At 39.2% G+C, this 19476-nt stretch overlaps 1 protein-coding gene across 1 annotated transcript in view; it reads right to left on the reverse strand.

The window, feature by feature from the left end:
• Positions 1-306: 306 nt before the first annotated feature.
• The window catches only part of LOC124415984 (sialin), a 63417-nt gene continuing 44247 nt past the window's right edge, over positions 307-19476 (reverse strand). The window contains exons 6-9 of the mRNA XM_046896776.1: positions 5874-5979; positions 4496-4781; positions 2392-2766; positions 307-994 (exon numbers count right to left, since the gene is read on the reverse strand). Of these exons, the coding sequence (XP_046752732.1) occupies positions 788-994; positions 2392-2766; positions 4496-4781; positions 5874-5979 (974 nt within the window). The 3' untranslated portion in view covers positions 307-787. The remainder of the gene's footprint in view (positions 995-2391; positions 2767-4495; positions 4782-5873; positions 5980-19476) is intronic.

Here is a 19476-nt window from a genome sequence, read left to right on the forward strand (position 1 = left end):
CTCGTAATTTCGATGTGTTCTTGGTCCTGAATTTAATTAAGTTTTGTTTCGTCTGGTGTCTGAATTGATTCTGTTCGTTGAATCAGTCTGATTTAAAAAGAAACTTCAATAGTGGGAGTTTCGGAAAGACTCCTAATTGGTCTTTGGCTATATCAGTGCAAGATAATTGGCCTTAAAGAGGCCACCAGCGTAGTTCTGACAAAATGCTTGATTATAAAAATGGTTATACAAGATATGAGAACGAAACTTTGCGAATTGATCATCCTTTATTTTCCCACGGTCCTTGCGTTTAATCAGCGAGGGGCTCGTTTTTACGAGCAACCTGAGCTTTACGAATTTCAGTTGCAGACCGTGCGATCTGTGTATGGGTTGAGACCAAAGATGTAAAGTTAAGTGTGAAAATGATGTATACTGCAGAGCATTACATACTGTAAAATCGCTTACATTATATCATAACGAATGGTATATTGTATGCAGATTGTTGGTGCAAGACCATTGCACACTGACACGGAGTCATGTTAACTCTACATAGATCGATATGGATCGGATGTTAGAACTACGGTATGAGCATGCGGAACTCTCTTATGGTAATTGCAGGTCTGTAAGTTACGATAGAGAGAGGGTACTACCATAATTATCGACTGGGACGTAACGTGAGAACCATCGAAAGTGAATTGAAAAAAGCAGGATGAACTGTTCATTTTGCTGAGTTCAGTTATCTCAATGTGTTCACTTCAACACGTAAATTTCATCCATTATCTATGAGTTATAAAGTGTTATTTTTCTTCTATGAAATCGCATTGGTGGTTTTTCCACATTCGACTTTATCTACGTCTGATCCGCGGAGTTTCTGCAGTTCCTCGCCCACTTCTTCATTACGTGTGTTGTTCCAAGGCTGTAATTCAGCAACCCCAAACAATATGTACAACGCACCAGTGGAAAACATTATTGCAACCGTGATGAGGAATACCAAGCGCCATTGATCAATCGTTTGCTGAAATAAATTCAAAACTATTAGGCTACAACTTGCGAGATAAGTGACTCAGAATAGTACTTTATGTGGCATTCCCGTAAAGTAAGAGGTTTTAGTACAAGAATAATGATTTCATCTGAATCTGAAATCATTATTCAAGCCAAAAACACTTTACGAGCGCTCCGCAGCAATATCTTTTCTGGCACAGTTTCTGAAATATCACTTTGTCGCTAGTTGAGATCCCCACCTTTAATCGCGCAACAGAAATCAGAACTGCCGTAAAAAGATTTTTCAAGGCAGTTCTGAGGTTAACGGTATCACGTGATCACTTTACGTATCAGGAACAGGTGGCAAAAGTGATTTTTTCATGCCTATGCCGAAGAAAGATTATTTTCACGGTTCGTTTCTATAAGGGTTCTTCCACGCCAACTAGACCAGTGTTAAGCCTCGACCATTTCAAAATCATTTCATATTTTTTTCTAACATTCTACTCGGTAAAAAACGCGCCCTGAATTTTTTTCAAATTTTCATATTAAAGTGTTTATTTTTTATAAATATTTGAAGTCGATTGCGAAAGCCCACTTTTCTTCTCAAAAATCCAGTGACTGACACAAAACACCCCTCGTTAAGGAAAACGTATGCCAATTTTTTTTTCTATTTTATTATCACCTATTTCATAATTTTCAAATTTATAAACCCAAAATTAACATAGGATCAAATCGTAAGCGTCAAATAAGGGTCAGTTTACTTCTAATGTTCGGTTTCACCAATTTGATGATGCGCTACTCTAGTTATTAAAAGATATCTACTTACATCGAGAGAGTGTAGCAAATTTATTAATCTCATGATAATGTTCGTTATTTGTTGGGTGCATGGACATACAGCTAGGCTGCGCTTATGTTCCTAATTTCCAAGAATATTAATCACGGTGCCATATTTAAACTGTCCCACTCCGATTCAACTAGACCAGAAATTCGCTGCACTCCTCGGTAGAATAGTAGATGTCTTTTACTAACTAGAATGGCGCATCATCGAATTGGTGAAACCAAACATTTACAAGTAAATTGACCCTTATTCGACGCTTACAATTTGGTCCTGTAGTAATTTTGAGTTTGAAAATTAAAAAATTCCTAATTAGGTGATAATAAAATGGAAAAAAATTCAGTCCACGTTTTCCTTAACGGGGGGTGTTTTGTGTCAGTCACTGGATTTCTGAAAGTTTTTTCTGATTTTTAAAAGTAAGCATTCTCAATCGACTTCAAACATTTATGTAAAATGAACGGTTAAATGAAAAAAATTGAAAAAAATTCAGGTCGCGTTTTTTACCGAGTAGAATGTTAGAAAAAAACATGAAAAGATTTTGAGATGGTCAGTGCTTAACACTGGTCGAGTTGGTGTGGAATACCCCATAAGCTTACATTATTATTAGTCAGAATTCCGACTATCATAGGAGAGATGAATCCAGAGCTTGTGGCAACGGTGTTTGTAATACCGAGAAGCACGCTTGCGTGATTTGGACTCAAGTCGACAGTGCATGCGAGTGTTCCAGCAGAATTAGCACCGGCGGCAGTCATCCCAGCAATCATAAATGCTGCTGCTAAGATCGGATGACAGCCACTAAAGGCCAGACCCAAGAGCATTATACTTTGAACGCCGTTACATACTAGAATTGCAAACTTCCTCAGTCTTGTTGTCGACATTCGTCTCGTTCGGAGCAGCCAGTCCGCAAAACTGGAAAACACGAAGGCGAACAACATGCGCATCATGTGGGGGGCAGCTGAAAGCAAGCCAGCCTGCAGAAAAATCCAAATTACAAACCAACGAGTTTTCGATAGAAGGAAGTGAAAAAACATGATGTGATTCCTTTTCACATTGAAGTATTTCGAGCCAAGTAAATTAATAGTCCGGTCAATTTAGACCAAAAAACAAGAGTAAGGTTACATAAATTCCCAACAAGCTGAAAGTTGGTATAATTGTTTAAAACATAATTATAAATAAAATTTGAAAGTTCCCCATCATTCCCGTACTTGCAAAAAATTTTATTCAAGGTCAAAGGTAAAAAAAATGAGTTTCGCGATTTTCAGCAAAACGGTAAGTTTTATCATAAAATTACCTCAGACAAAAATTCAATACTTTTTTTCCTAAGAGCCACCGTTTTTGAGATGAGACTCAAAAAGTTATAAAAGTTGTAAGCGTCATAATATGCATGAGTATGCCACGTATATACATCTCTGGAGCTGTAATATATGTAAAAATATTTTTCTATCGGTGATTGTAACTTACACTTAAAATATAAAATACACATAATAAGTATAACTATAAGAATATCAGGTAAAATGAAACCTAGTCCCTTATTTCACAATTTTTTTTAAATTTACATCGCTGTTATCATTTTCAAACTTTGTTAATATCGGTTATTTTGCAATAGTTTCAAATTAAACAGAATCACAACAGGACCGTGGAATAGGCCTACTGGGGAAACCACGTTAAAAAAACGTGCCAAGTACACTACCTCATAGGTGGCGTGGAAACGTGTGCATATTATGACGATTACAACTTTTACAACTTTTTGAATTGTTATATCTCGAAAACGGCGGTTCTTAGGAAAAAAAGTGCTGTTACATATTTTATAGATAATTTTATGATCTACAATTTTTGTCTAGGGTAATTTTATGACAAAACTCACCGTTTTGCTAAAAATCGCGAATAACTCATTTTTTTGACCTTTGACCTTGAATAAAAATTTTTTCAAATACGGGAATGATGGGGAACTTTCAAATTTTATTTATAATTATGTTTTAAACAATTATACCAACTTTCAGCTTGTTGGGAATTTATGTAACCTTGGGTGTCTAAATTGACCGGACTATAAGTTGAGTTGCTATGTTCATAAATTGAAGCATGTCGCTGAATACTGTGTATCGAATGACTCAGGAAATTTTCCTGATATATCTTCGATATGGGTGGCGACCCCATGACGCAGCGAATGTTGATGCCTAATGACTAAGTATTTTTGGATCAGTTTGAACTGTCGTTATAATGATTGCAATTATTTGCCTCCAGCAATTTTGTAAATAACATTCAATGTAAAAATATCAGGGCTACAGTTCTGAGACAAGACATAATAATATTTATTGTTAAATTTCAATATACGCCTCTGTTATTGAAATTTTCAAATATTCTAACTCAGGAAATAGGCATTGAGAAACTAGCACAGAAAACAATCGAAGGTTTAACAAGACCGTCATAAAGCAAGTGTAAATATTCATTTTCGGTGGCTTTGTATACTGGAGCTGCATTAAACTAAACTGAGGAATGACAAAATTTTAAAACACTTCCAGAAACCATATCAGTCATTTGTTTGTCAGATTTTAAGCCTAGTGATTTATCATAACCTCTTTAGTATCTGAACCTCATAGTTCTTTAGGTACTATGTTAAACATAACCATTCATATTTTCCACAGATCTACGTAATGTGCTATGCCTGCTGAGAAATATTACAGTAGATTTGTTGCATCTCACCGCGCTAATATTCCATCCATGGATATAGTTCAAGTAAGATGGTGCTTCTGAATTGAGTGTGAAAACACCCCAAGCATTGCCGCATTCGGCTATGGTTATTAGCCAGAGAGGCCGTGAGGTCAGAATGGCCTTCCATGGTACAGTTTGAGAATCGTCGTGGCTCACAGTCTCTCCTAGGCTCTCTAAGATGTAAGCTTTTTCGGCCTCTGATATCCGGGGATGGTCTTGTGGTCTATCATAGGCAAGATAATACCAGGCAACATACCTAGAAAAAGTGAAAACTTCGCTTTACATGAATGAAATAGCTATCGAACAGAATTCAATTGCTCCTTACGGTCACGTAGTACTCCTACCGTTATCGACGGTGTAATTGGATCCTTACTTTTCGGTTATTCAGTAAACCAATGAACAGAATCAGCTCAAATGTCGACAGTGTATAGCTTTGTCCGGCGCAATTCGGGTAAGTTATTTATAGCCACTGAACTCCACAATATACTGGAATGAGCGCTACGGCAATGGGGGCGGTTGAACGCGTCAAACAGAGATAGTGGTGGAAGCTGGTAGGCACTTGTCGCACATGATATTTACTGATTGAGCACAAACATCGGTCCGCTAAGATTTTGACAGTTGGTCCTAAGGGTAAGTTTATGCGTAGATACGCATAAATATTCTTCATGTTTTGTTTCTGTTTATTTGTTTTATTCAAACATAAATTGACCGATGTATAAAACAAAAATCCTGATTACGGTCAAAGTGTTTAAAATAGTGTGTAAAATATGTAAATATGAAACTGTAAATCATAAAATGAATTCTAATAAACATAAATGTACTATAATATGTAGAATAAATGGCGTAGGTAAAAATTCATTACATTTTTGTATAGATATAGATTGATCCTGTTTGATAAGAACTGATTCAGAAGCAGATTACATTCTTGTATAAATAGATTCTTTCCGCTTGATTTTGCTGTTGATTTTGGTGTTTTCATTCATCGATATATCAATATATCAGTTGGAGAGCACCACCACAAAATGATAGATGATTCCACAGTCAGGAGTATACTGCACAATTTGACTATTGTTGAATTGTACCATGAATTTTGCACACAAAAAACCGCGTTGTTCGCAGATCTGGCTTGGTGGTCAACGTTTGTATGCGAGATAGTCGCTGGAAGTCGTTATGAGTGTGACAAAAGCGTACCAGCTTCGAGCGCACCTATCTCTTACACCGCTTCTAGCTTAAGCATAGGCTGCGCTTGTTCCAGGATTATATATATAGAGTTCAGTCTTCACAGCCCGAGAATGACTTTCTGCGGTGAATTGATTAAGATCACGTTTTTTCGTGTGGTTTTAAGTAAGACAATAAAATACATGCACACCATATAACTCCGAGAGCAGATGTCACGTAGAAAACTGATTCCCACCGAAGCCAGTTGATAAGCATCGCACTGATTGGATACGTAATCGCTGCTCCGACAGAACTACCTACCATGGACAAAATATAATCAAAATTAATGGTTGAAAGAAAAATTCGTCTTAGATTTACTTATAGAAGATTCTTACTAGATGATTAGCAATTAGATCAGGTGAATTTTTGGTCACTGTTTCTGTCCGAACCTTGTAAAGTGATGTTGTGAGTAGGATGAAAGAAATGTAAATTTTATTTCACCAAGATGAAATCAATGATATTGATCAACTAACAAAACTGACCAAAGCTTCGACCGCCGTGTTGACACTGAGCAGTAGAAAAATTCAGTAATAAAATCGTGTATCGCAGATATAACTACAGAGAATTCAAAAAAAAGCCATGGCGAAAAAAATCGAAAATTCACGCCACGCGAGCTTCAAGTCTTGACGCTATGAAATCTCTGCTAGATATAATATTGTGTAGAAATACGGATTACCCAAGGAAGTTGATGATTCATATTCATTTATTTGATTGTGTATTCAATCGGGGCCAACTGTGAATTCACTCACTAGTGTCAATAATAGGACCACTCAAGTCTATAAGGTGATACATACAAACAGTAGAGAATCAATAAAAATCTCAAGCTACCCATCACGTCGACCACAGGGAAAAAATTAACGCAGCAGATCATAAATCAACACATGAAAAACTATGCAAACCACGTGCATATAATTCAATCTTATTTTGTTTGAAATGCCGGAAAAGAAGGGTGATAATGCAATGAAAAATTAGATGGATAAGATAAAATAAGGTACAATACTTTATTGCTTGTTGCAAATACATGCAGTGTCTTACAGAAAGAGGAGTTGAGTTGCTTCAGAAATATACAAATAAAACGTTCTAAATTTGTTAATAACAATTCATTCGTCAACAGAAAATGCTTTGAACTATTTCATGAACGATTTTTCAGTCATGGAATCCGGGAGTCACAAACTAAATCCGTCGATTAGAATCAAACAGCTTGTAAGCAACTCAAAGCAGCTATCGATCAGATGGTGAGAAATCAAGCCAAAAGCCTTCACTTTTATTACCGTTCTTCATCGATTGAAAGAAAATATTTGTCAAACAGCGCGTCTCATTGCCAAATTGTTCTTGACTTCCTGAATAAGTTTCGATTCGATTCTGAAAATCGTGACAACTCAGTGGTGTCATTATTTGGTTCAATTATTCCATTAAATCGAATGTCTGTATCAGTCTCAAAATGCGTCACTCAAGACTGTGGGCGTCGTCAAATGGACGAAATCGGTTTCTGTTCTTGAAGTAACCTCGAGCGGCTCCGATAGTACGAGCGTCTACTCCATTTTTTCTTCTGCCCGAACATCAAGAGAATTCGTATCTAAGAACGGAAGAACGCCATCGACTTGACTTGTTGCAATTAGCATTATCAATCGAGACAATTGGCAGGGTTTCCACAAGTTTTACAAAAGAATGATCAAACTGATACTTGTTTTTTTCTGAGAAACATGTCCGAGTTATATTCCCACACAGAATAGTCAATTTGGACAAATTTAACCAATTTTGATCATTCTGCGATTATACATTTTTTTACGTATCCTCTAGTTTTGCTTTGTTTGGATAGTCTTCTAAGAAATCCAATATTTTGCCAAGTTCTATCGCATCTCGGCTCTGTCTTTCGGTTAATTATTTTTTAGCCTCACAATCAGTACTGTGAGATTCAAATATTAACGCGCTAAACCTGACTTGGATTAAGGCAATGGCAAGGAGGGATAGTGATACAAGGAGCAATCCGTTCAACGGTGAATGGATGCTCTACTAGAAGGTGCCTACATAATCGGTCACAATCCCAGAGATTCCTCGTAGAATTGTGCTCAAATATTTCACCTTTTAATTTATCAATGTCGTACTGAACGTAGTATCACTGGCAACGTGGCAGATTGCGACATGAATTTCTAATATAATCAAACCGATCCAGTTATCAATCAATCGAATACTTATTTTCTATCAACGTAGACTGTCGCAGCTTCATTTTAATCTTTGAGAAAAATTATCAACGCTAGCTATTACCACCGATTTTTCAGAGACATTTTTTGTTTGCAGAACCTTGCAAAAAATCTTAGAAACATCAAAAACCTGCACTCTAAATATTACTCAAACGTCGACTCAAACGAATGCAATTAAAATTTTTTTTAAATCTCGAAAGGCTAAACTTCGAAGAGTTTAAATGTACTATTTAGTTCAGTTAATAGCCAGTCGACTGAATTGCTCAATTTGCTGTAATCACTTCGAGAATTTTAGAATTGTAGCGAGGCTCTTGTGTACTCATTGTCAGCCGCTGCAGCAGGCTCAATTGGCCTCGCCCACGGAGTTGTGGACGGAGCATTTCCTGGTGGGGCGTGCCAAAGAGAATGGGATAGAAACGCACCTAAGCATACAGTTATTTACGCAACGCCATCTGGAGAGTCAGCACAGAACTGTTCGACAGTGTTCCCAACCGTAACATAATGATGTACTATGTAACATAGTGCTTGTACTATGTAATGTGAATCTACTATAATTTCCTCAAGAACCGTTATGCGCTTGGAAAAAATTTGAAATTCGAAAAACAGCGCAAAACGCATGCTGCACGTCCGTCCCCTGTCACTTTGCGATTTGAGCGCTTTTACTCGCTCTAGTGAGCAACGATGTAAATATTTTGCCCAGTTGGTCGTTCACCGCACTCAGTCCCCACTCTATGTTTTTCTCGATACCCAGTCCGTCGTCCGTCGTGTTTCAAATGTTTTAGTTTGAGGACTTTTCTTCTACGTGTCTCCGTTTTTCCTCAGAGTTTATTTTAATTTACCTTCGATTGATACGCAGTTTCTTTCCGTATAGAACTGTAGAGGTATGTATATAGGGCAATTACAATTTGAAAACAGCAGGATTTTCATCATCAAACACAACCTGAACGATAAACTCCCAAGCGAAACATTGTTGTACTGGCGTGTTTTTTCTCTTAGGGCTTCTTTAACACAACAAAACAAACGTCAGTCGTTTCTCGTTTGAACTGTCATACAAACAGTCACGAACGAACTATTTCTCGATCGGGTATAGTCGGTATGGAGTCCAGCGATTCGGATGAAGAAAATGATCAGCAGAATACACCGCCGGAAAAAAAAATTCGTTTAAACACACGCCGACCGCAAAAGTTTCGGGCTGCGTGGTTGAACGAAGGCGATTTTAAAAACTGGTTATGTCGCGATAATGAAAACAATTGCAAAGCAAAATGACGCCTGTGTGAGATTTCAATTACCGCCGAAATAGCGGTAATTCGAAATCATTCGAAGTCCCGGGCTCATGTAACGAAAATTCGATCTATATCGCATCAACAGTCCCTAGAAAAATTCACCAAATCGAGCTCAACGAATAACGAAAATTCTGCTAACACGGTAGTGAAAAGAGCGGAAATAAAATTGACTGCATTCATGGTTGAGCACAATATTTCGTTTCGGTCGATGAACCATTTATCTACGTTGATGAAGGACTGTTTTCCGGATTCAAAAATTCTCGAAAACATACAGCTGAAATCCACGAAAACCTCTGCCATCGTGAAAAACGTCCTTGGCGAATCCCAAAAAGCTTATCTCAGTCGAAAGCTAAAAACGGTTAAATTCAGCATTTTCATGGACGAATCCACCGACGTTTCTGCAGTGAAATCGATGTGTATTGTAGTCTGGTGAATATATATATTGTAAATAAATTTTAACGTTACTCCTCGAAAATTTAGATGATAAATTTGAATGTTTTTTTGAGTATACGAGGGGCTCCGCCCCTGCGCGCTTCGCGCACCAACCCCGCTTGGCGCGTTACGCGCGCCTCTGATGCTCGGCGCTTCGCGGCTCGCGCTTTTGTGCGTTTCATTCGTTTATTGTTCAGGGAGTAAGAGATGTACTTTCTGGAGTTTCCCACACTAACCTTGTCACCCGATTGAATAGAGTGAATATAAAAGATGTCCTTATTCAATGTTTTATTATATTACTTTCATCTTTGGGCTGCAAAAGTCCCCTTCTGTGTTTCTAAAACATCGCACCTTATATCTTGATTACTGAATTCGTATTACCTTCGACCTGGACCACGAATGCTACAGAGCGGTGGTTCTGGGTGACGCAAAACATTGTCCCTGCGACATGTACCGATAAGTACCTAATCAAACAGTTCGTAGCGCTGCCCCTGGACGATGAGAAACATCGTCCTTCTGAATACGCTTGTTCCGTCAACCTCGACCACGAATACTACGAAGCGCTGCTCCTGGACGATGAAAAACATCGTCCTCATGCAACACCGTTCGGTTCGTCTACGGCTCACCTCCAATTCGTCTCACTGCTCGTGCAGGGCCTCGAATACGCTTGTTCCGACGACCTGGACGACGAAAAATATCGTCCCTCTGACCTGGACCACGAATACGCTGGTTCCTTCGACTTGGACAACGAATACTACGGAGCGCTGCTCCTGGACGGAGGAAAATGCATTCCCGGCGACCTGGACCACGAAAACTACGAAGCTCTGGTCATGGACGACTTTACCCATGTACCGCTTATAATCTATGGTAGATTCAACCGCTAATCTATGTGATTCGTCACCCATGATATAACCTTCGTAATCGCACCAGTTTTGAGTAACGCACGAATCGATATCTTCCCTTACCTTTAGGTGATTCTCTTGAGTATTATATATACACTGTGATATCGCGCTGAATAAACAATTCCCATCTGGCACCATATTTATAACTTTTACACTCATTTCACTGATTTAATCAATTTATTTCTCTTTTTTAAAATTGTTATTTTTGTTGCTACCATGACTACTTAAAACTAAACGCGATTATCTGACGTCACAGTCGTCAATACTGCAAGTATATTTCGGAATGTACCTTTCCTGGACGACCTCTCGTAACCTTGACTACGAAACTACTGAGCTCTGTCCCCGGACGACGGAAAACACCTCCCTGTCAACCCACCTTCATGCGTATTACAATTTCAATCTTGAAAACGTTAACTTCATTATTCTTAAAATCGTCAATCTTAAAAACGTTAACTTCAAGCGATTAAAACCTTTTTTTATATATAGATAGATAGATTTAAAAGAAGTGTGAATGCGATTTTCAGATTCTACGACGACGAGGAAGGACGAATCGTAAGTCGTTTTTGGAAATTGTGTCAGATTTTTGGAAAAGAAAACGATGTCGAGTCAGCCACTGCTGAACACTTGTTTCGACGTATTATGGATTCTTTTAAAAAATACGGGCTGTCATTCGATAATGTAATTGGATTCGGATCCGATGGATGCTCAACGATGATGGGTGCCAATAATTCGGTAGCGAGCCGATTTCGGAGTATCTGTCCAGGAATTTCAATTTTGAAATGCATATGTCATTCATTGCACTTGTGTGCAAGTGAGGCATGCAAGGCTTTACCTCGGAGCTGTGAAGACTTAGCAAGGAATGTATACAACTTCTTCAAAGCAAGTGCCAAGCGACAATTCGCTTTAGAAAAGTTTCAAACTTTTCTCGATTTAAAAGTACATAAAATGCTTCACCCATCGCAAACGCGCTGGCTTTCGTTGGAAGCAGTCGTTTTGCGATTACTTGAGCAATGGGACGCTTTAAAGTTGTATTTCATCGACAAAAGATATTCCGAAAGATTGCTCGCAGTTGAACACATTCTGAATTCGTTGAGTGATCCACTGATCAAACTTTTTTATTTGTTCCTCGAGTACATACTGCCGAAGTTTACTAGATTAAATGCCCATTTTCAATCGGACAAAACCGTTATTGCGACCATGTACGAGAACATCAGTTCCTCGTACGTAGAAATATTGAAAATCTACATGGATCGAGATTATGTTAATCACACTCCATTGCACCAAATCGAACCAGATAACGCTCAGAAAATATTACTTCCGCAACAAATGTGCTTGGGCGTGAAGGTGTCGAATTTTCTACAAAGATCCGAAATTTTGCGATAACGTGAACCTTCAAACGGATTTTTCAAAAGGATGCACCCAGTTTTTAATAATTGGTTGTAAGAAACTGAAAAAACGTTTTGATTTCGCTGACACGACTTTGAAAAAAATGGCGGTTTTCAAACCTTCGATTGCTATGTTGGAAAAAACGAGAAAAACGACGCCTTCTTTACTATCCCTGATGCAGCTGCTGCCTCGAATAATAGAGGAAAACGATTATCAAGCAGTTGACGACGAATGGCGTCAACTTTTCAGTTTCGAGTTGCCTGGACATGTCGAAATTTCTGACGAAACAGATTTGTTTTGGCACAAATTGTACTCGTTTGAAGAATAGGATCAAGTCGGGTACACGTTCAAAAATTTGTCCAAATTTGCGCTTAATGTCATTTCACTTCCGCTTTCTAATGCGGAGTGTGAGAGAATTTTTAGCGCAATAAATTTAGCTAAAACGAAAACGAGAAACAAGCTAGTCACTCCGACGTTGAACGGGATTCTTTTGGCGCGACAAGGTATTCGGAATGACTGCACGTCGTTTGAACCTCTGCCCGAGGAATACAGCATGATGACGAAAAGCTCATTGTACAAAACGGAAAGTGCAAAACTTAGTGAGGTTGAGGCAAATGATAAAAATTTGAATGTCCAACAAAAAGTACACTCCGAATCAGACGACGATGACATTGTCAAAATGCCAAACGTCTGATAGTGATAGAGCGTTAAGCAAAAAAATGTTCTTATTCTATTACAAATTTTATTACTGCGTTATATTTTATTAAACCTTCGGAAATTTGTAGTATTCATAAATGGAATAAAATTGGATTTCAACTATGAACTAGTATGAACATGAGCTGTTAAAATGATCTTTTTACCCTTTAAAACTGCAAAACGTAGGACACTATAATTTTTGTGCGTGCACTATAATTTTACGGCCCTGGTGCGATGATTCGATCAGGCTAGGTTGGGAACACTGCTGTTCGATGACAATTGATACTTAGGCATAATAATATTAGACTTTGCATTATCTGGGTAGACGCGGTGAGTGACGGTAACATCGATTCTTGTCGCCTCTACGTACCGACTGCTTTCCAACTTGAGTTGCGCGTGCAGGGTAGGACGCCGACGGTACCGCGTGATGATGAATTCATTTCGTCCATTTTCGATTACGAAAAACCCCATAGGGCTAGCAGTCTTTACATATCCTCAGTCAACGCAGCTTCAGTGGTTCTTCTGCCCAAGTCCGTGTCAACCTGGCGATGATAGCTCAACCTGCTCCAGTCCGTGAACCACAAATCAGCTAATAAAACAGAATATTTTGTATAGGCATAACCTATGACTTTTCTTTCCTATCAAAAGAGCAGTTTCTTTCATGGAACTTCTATTCTATTAATTTAATTTCATTAATTTGAATCGGTCTTATTAAGGACGAAGACAGCTTATATTAACGAGGTTCTACGATCCGGTGACTCTAGCAAAACCGCGAACAGTACAGCATACCTATACTAAACAACATTGTTTCATTGTCTCGTCAATCGTTGAATTGTATAACACATTCTGAAGCTTTGCGTACCAGTTGATATAATGCGACAGTTCCGAATCAACATGGTGCCGAATTGGCCGAGCCGTTTACGGTTCCTACCTCACTGCCTGTCGGTATGTTACCTCTGAGGTGTAAGAAATTACCTGTATTGGCGGTCGATTTTTACCGACAGTGAGTGTTACTATAGGTGGTGCCACCTTCATCGATCAATCATTGTTTATTTTCTCAGCGTCGATCGATCAGGTCTGCATTGCTTCCAATGTTCGCCGCAAAATAGCTACTTGTTTATTAGTTGATTGTGGTGGTGGTGGAGGAATATATCGTTTGAAAATAACGGTTGGATGCTTACATATTATTAATTGATTCTCTCATCCTAATATTGTCTATATGCTGTAACATGAATCGTCAAAATTTACTATAGCTATAAGCGAATTCGCAGCCCGGGCAAGTGGGTGCCGTATACCTCACTGAATTTTTATCGAATTATAACTACGTATAATCGTGTGGAGGTAGTGGTTAGGTGTGCTGAATGGGTCTGGTTGTACCGAAGGGTTGTTTGTTATTCGTTTAAAATGCAAATTTATTTATCGTCGTTACAGCACTCAACTCGGGCTTCGCGTCGCTCCAAGGAGTTGTTGTGCTTTTTGTAATTTGACCACTCTCGTTGCAGTAGGTGGAGAGTTTTCCTAAATCACGATTTCTTATTGGTTAAACTTACAACTAAAACTCTTCCTGACAAGGGGAACGCAACTCGAAACGATCGGTGGGTACGCGTGAACAAACCCGACCGAGGATGACCATTAGGTCCGCGTAGTCGTGCATGTCCAATTTGCATTCGATGACCAGATGTTTTATGGCCGAGTTGAGGGAAAATCTGAAGGGTTTTCGAACCTCAAAAAGCCTGGCGCGCAAATGCCAGGAGTCGCGCCGTAGCTTACCGGGTCGCTACATCACCCCCGTACCGGTGATAACACTAATTAAACCTATCGCTTATCCTAAAGTTATTTACAAACTTATGCTATGATATATTAGAAGCTCGATATGTACAGTATTTGCCTTATGGACTAGGATATCAGTGGATACTTAGAGTACATTGTCTGAATAGTTTGAATCACTGACACTACACTAGAGCACTATACCAGTCACACACACTACACAAAACCAGTTTTTAATCGATCGGGGAATCGTACGCGTCTTCCAGATCGTGTTCTGGAGCGTTGCTGTGGTTCCTCTGTCAGGTTGTCTCGTGTTGTTGGTGCTACTGCATTGTTGGTGCTGTCCAACTCGTTTATCATCCGAATTGTCGTTATTCATTCCTTCTGTATCGGAACACATCAATGTACATGCGCCGGTTTTAGACGGTCGATCAAGACACGAACGGTCTGTCCGCTTTTGCGCATGACGAAGTTCTTGTCAGATCTTTTGACAACTTGGAATTGTCCATCGTGAAGTGGCTGCAACGGTTCCCGAACGGGGTCATGTCGCAGAAACACGTACAGCAAGGTGGCGAGTTCCTTGAATACGAAGGTTCTCTTAGCACGGTGCCTCGTCGCTGGACGGAATTGATTGCGCCGATCCGCTGCCGTCGCTGCGTCATGAGGGTTGTTGTGTCGTTACTCCATCTCAGCTGACGTTGCTCTGAGATCGGCTTTGATTGCCGTGCCAATTCCGAGCAGGACTAAGGGTAGAACATCGAACATCGAATCAAGCTTCTGTCTCGTAACCTTTTATCGCAGCCTTCAGTTGATGATGGAATCTTTCGACCATTCCAGTGGACACTGAATGATACGGCGTTGTTCGTAGGTGCGTTGTACTACCTGTCAGATACACGAGTTCTTGGAAGAGATTTGACTTGAAGTGTCGTCCTTGGTTTGTCGTGATCTTTCTAGGTTCTCCGAATCTTGCAATCCAGTCTTCGAAGAGGGTCCTCGGGATGGTCTCGGCCGCGATGTCCGGACATCGATGTCCGGAATGAGTATTGATTCTGACCGCCTCGTGAAACTATACATGCAGGTGAGACAATACAGGAATCCCCGGGAGCTCGGCATGGTTTCAACGATGTCGATGTGCATATGCTCGAATCTCCCTCCGGTACCTTCGACACTGCCGATGGGAGCAGAGACGTGTCGTTTTCATTCTTTGACAAGGAATGCACGCGCGTGTTCATTTGTTGTAGTCTCTGTTTATTTACGGCCAGATAAATCTTGTCGAAATCAAGTTCCGCGTTGCTCGAACTCGACAGTTGAATAACTGACGTCTTTGAGCTGCCGGTATGTTGAACTTAGCTGCGCTATTCTTGAATTTTCTACAAATTCGAATTGTACTTAGTTGTGCTAAGCTTGTGCTGCGTTGTGCCGAAACGCGTGGGTAGATAACTCTAAAAACTTCGGAAAAATTGGAAAAACACATTTTTGGCGAGCTCCACCATTTTCAAATTCTATAAATTTGATTCTTGTGCCAAGTGGATCAAAGCGTACTGACTATTGTACCGCAAGGGTATTTCCTGTACATGCAAGGGTTTGTGATACAATCAAATTCGAAAAAAATTTCATCAGTTCCACCTTTTTAAATTTCTTCAAAATTTATTATTGTGCTTTCTTCGACTACGCTTATACGTTCTTGTGTCGCGAAACATAACTCGATAGCTCGAAATACCTCTACGAAATTCATGGACAAACGGTTTCGTGTAAGTCGGAAATCCAAAAATTTCGAAAATATCTAAAAGTCTAGTTTTTATGCATGTGCTGAGGTGTGCTAGCCGAAAGGAGGAACTTCCCGTTTTAACATTCTTTCTTACTACTATGTTGTCCTAGATCAAGTCAATCCGAAATCAAAAAATTTCGGACACATCGAAAAGTCTAGTCATCACGAATGTACTGAGTTGTGTTAGCCGTAAGGATCAACTTTCCCCCTTGAAAATTTCTCTCTCAGAACTATGCTGTCAAAGATTGTGTCGATTCAAAATCGATCGAAGTTGCCTAGGCTCAGATATTAGTCGGAATAAGTCATTTGGATATGCTGGTGCCATTGTGACCACTGCAGAGCCTTAATAATATATGATTATCTGAAAGCTAGACAAAAAAATATTGATTAAAAATATGTGGGTATTTTTCGTACACATTCTTAATGGATCTGGATTCATAACAAAATTTTACGCCAACAAAATGTAGGTTTTAAATTGAAACTTGTACTTTAAACTTGACTTGATGACCTCATTTCAAAATATCTCACCATATCTTATTGCGGGAATATTGAGATTTGAATATTAGGTGCGTGTTTTGGTAATTTTTGGATCGTTGGTGCGCGGCGTTGTGAGTCCTGTGGTTGAACATCGCATGTGGTGGGGATGCGGTTGTGTGGTGGGAACTCATTTATGTGACGAACCTAAGTCGTATGCGACCCGGGTCAAGCATTTAAGCAGGGAGTATCGTACAGCATAATGAATTATTATTACTATTGATAGAAATAATTCCTTCGTGAACACCGCCAAATGTGAGACGAGAAAGTGGAGAATTTGGATGCGTCTGAGATGCAAGTATGAGTATGTGTATGTGAAAGTCAGCTTGCATTTTGTTTTAACACCCCCTCTCAACGACGGCCTCGTAGTCCGCAGCTCTGACTAACTTTCATCATCTTTTCAGATCCTAACGGCGTTGTCATCGTATCAGCCATTATATCTTCTGTTGGACAAGGGAGAGCACCGTTTCGCCAAGTGCCGATGTGTAGAAGTTCCTTTTTACATATGGCGATCTCACAAATTCGTTTCTTTCGATTCGCTCCAAAGGGTACGTTTCTATAAGTTGTGATCCTGCAAGTTAATTTCCACAAGTGGCGCTCAAATAATTTAAATAAAATTGAATTAGATCAAATTCAATTAAGTCAAAATTAAATTAAATGTATGAGAAATGAATCTTTCAGAGCGCATCGGGAGAAACGAACTTGTAGGATCGCCACTTGTAGAAACGAACTTGTAGGCTTCGAGTGGTAAAAACGATACCCTCTCTCGGACAGTATTCTAATTGTACTTCTTTCGTGACCGTGTCTCAAGTGAAATGATACTTCGTCTCAATGTTCTTGAATTAGTTACTGACACGCCCCTTCTGTGCCAATTCTAAGCAGCTTTGATTGTTTTGTAGAAGGTTCATTGTGTTCTGTTCCCATATCTTACTGTGGTCCTTCCAACAATATGCATTCTTACTTCTGCCAGCGTTACGTATTCTGCCTCTGTTGATGATAAAGAAACGCATGTTTGCTTTTTGCAATCCCAACTGATTAAGGCGTTATTGAATTTAAAGAAGTACCCGGAATATGATTTTCTGTCTGAAGTATCTTGAACCCATTCCGCATAAGAATATCCAATGAGCATTGATTACACTTCTGATTCAGCTCCTGATATTCATTCCCTTTCATTTCTCGACATCGGGTAACTTGGAATTCTCGTCACTTCCGCTCAATCCATTTCGGTAGGATTCAAAATTTGTTGGCTCAAAATTGATCCTGCTGCAGATGTGTCTGGTCGAATATTCACTGAAACCTTGAGTAGTAGTGATCAATGAGTTCTCTGTAATTTATGTTATTTTCAAGTAGGCTTAATCCAGTTTGTTTTTATAATAACCTGGATCCATATGTGTTTTTAAATTTTTCGAATCTTATTTTCGTGCTGCGAGTAGTAATTTTTCCATGTAATTTTTTTGCTTCATACTGTAGAATCTGCTTGTCTTTGTGGACGTTGATTTCCAGGTAGTGTTTGATTACTCCGAGTTCGATTAGTTAAAAATATTCCTAAAGTCGTTTTGCCATAGCTTAAATGTGGCTGGGTGTTTTATTAGCAACAAGTGTGTTATCCGCATATAAGATAACATACATCCAAACCTTTCTCGTGAGCATGTTATATACGCACGGACCTCCAATGCTTCGTGTGAAACACAACGTTCAAACAATCCTCTAGGGTCGCAGACCGTGAATAGTTTTGTTCAATTTACAGACGATATTCTTCCTTGGGTTGATCTCATTGCCTAGTGGTTACCACACGTAGATGTCTTCCTGTAATATTCCGTTCCAAAATGCCGTTTTAGCATCAGGTTGATATATTACGAGTCTGTGTTTTCCTGCGAGTAGTATTCTTACAAGGATAAGTCCCAAGGTGTCCCTCCCCGATTTCATTCATTTCAGGGTATGTTGTTCTTCATCAAAATCTGAGTGACCTGTATTTTTTTTGCATGCTGAAAAACGGTTTACAGGGGTGAAATCAACCCCCAAAGTTGAGCATCCCCGTTGATAATTTCACAGTTCCGCATATTTCCGGTTGAGATCTTTCAATGAAATCAATAGTAAGATGATTCTCATGGCGAATATTGAAAAATGCATTTTGTTCGATTACGATAGGGTTAAATAGTAAAAAATTATAGGGGCTAAAAGTAATAAATTAGTTATTACTAACAAACTATTGCTCATATTTGAATGGAATCAACTGCCTTTGAAAGAACAGAAAAAAGTAAGCTATACATGTTTTTGCCTTTTTCAAAACAATCATAGGGGGGTCACATAGGGGGTGAAACCCCTATACACTTGCAACCAAGATCCCATTAAATCGGTACTATTTTGTTTCAGTTCGTCTCATTTAATATTACAAAACGCTTTCGAATCAACAATTGAGGAGCGCATTCATTTAGATAACATTCGGAAGCATTAATGGCAAAAAACAGCCTCCGATTGAGTATCCCTGGTAGACCGGGAGATAGTGACACAAAATATTAGGTCATTTGTACCAGTATGGCGGTTCGTCAGGGGTCTAATTACGTAAAGGCAAAAAGGAAAATGATGGTCATAGCGCTCGCACTGGCGGCCCAATCGCGTGGGCGTTAATCGAACGCGTCGGATAAATATCGAGTGTCGAACGATTTGTTCCACAAAAATGTTTTTATTTTCAGATAGTCGAAAAAAAAGAAGTAGGCGGTAGCGTAATGCCATACTTCTCGGATGTGACTTACAGCCCGCCATACCGACGCGAATACATTAATTT

Source organism: Diprion similis, chromosome 2, assembly GCF_021155765.1.
Source record: "Diprion similis isolate iyDipSimi1 chromosome 2, iyDipSimi1.1, whole genome shotgun sequence".
NCBI classification, from domain to species: domain Eukaryota; kingdom Metazoa; phylum Arthropoda; class Insecta; order Hymenoptera; family Diprionidae; genus Diprion; species Diprion similis.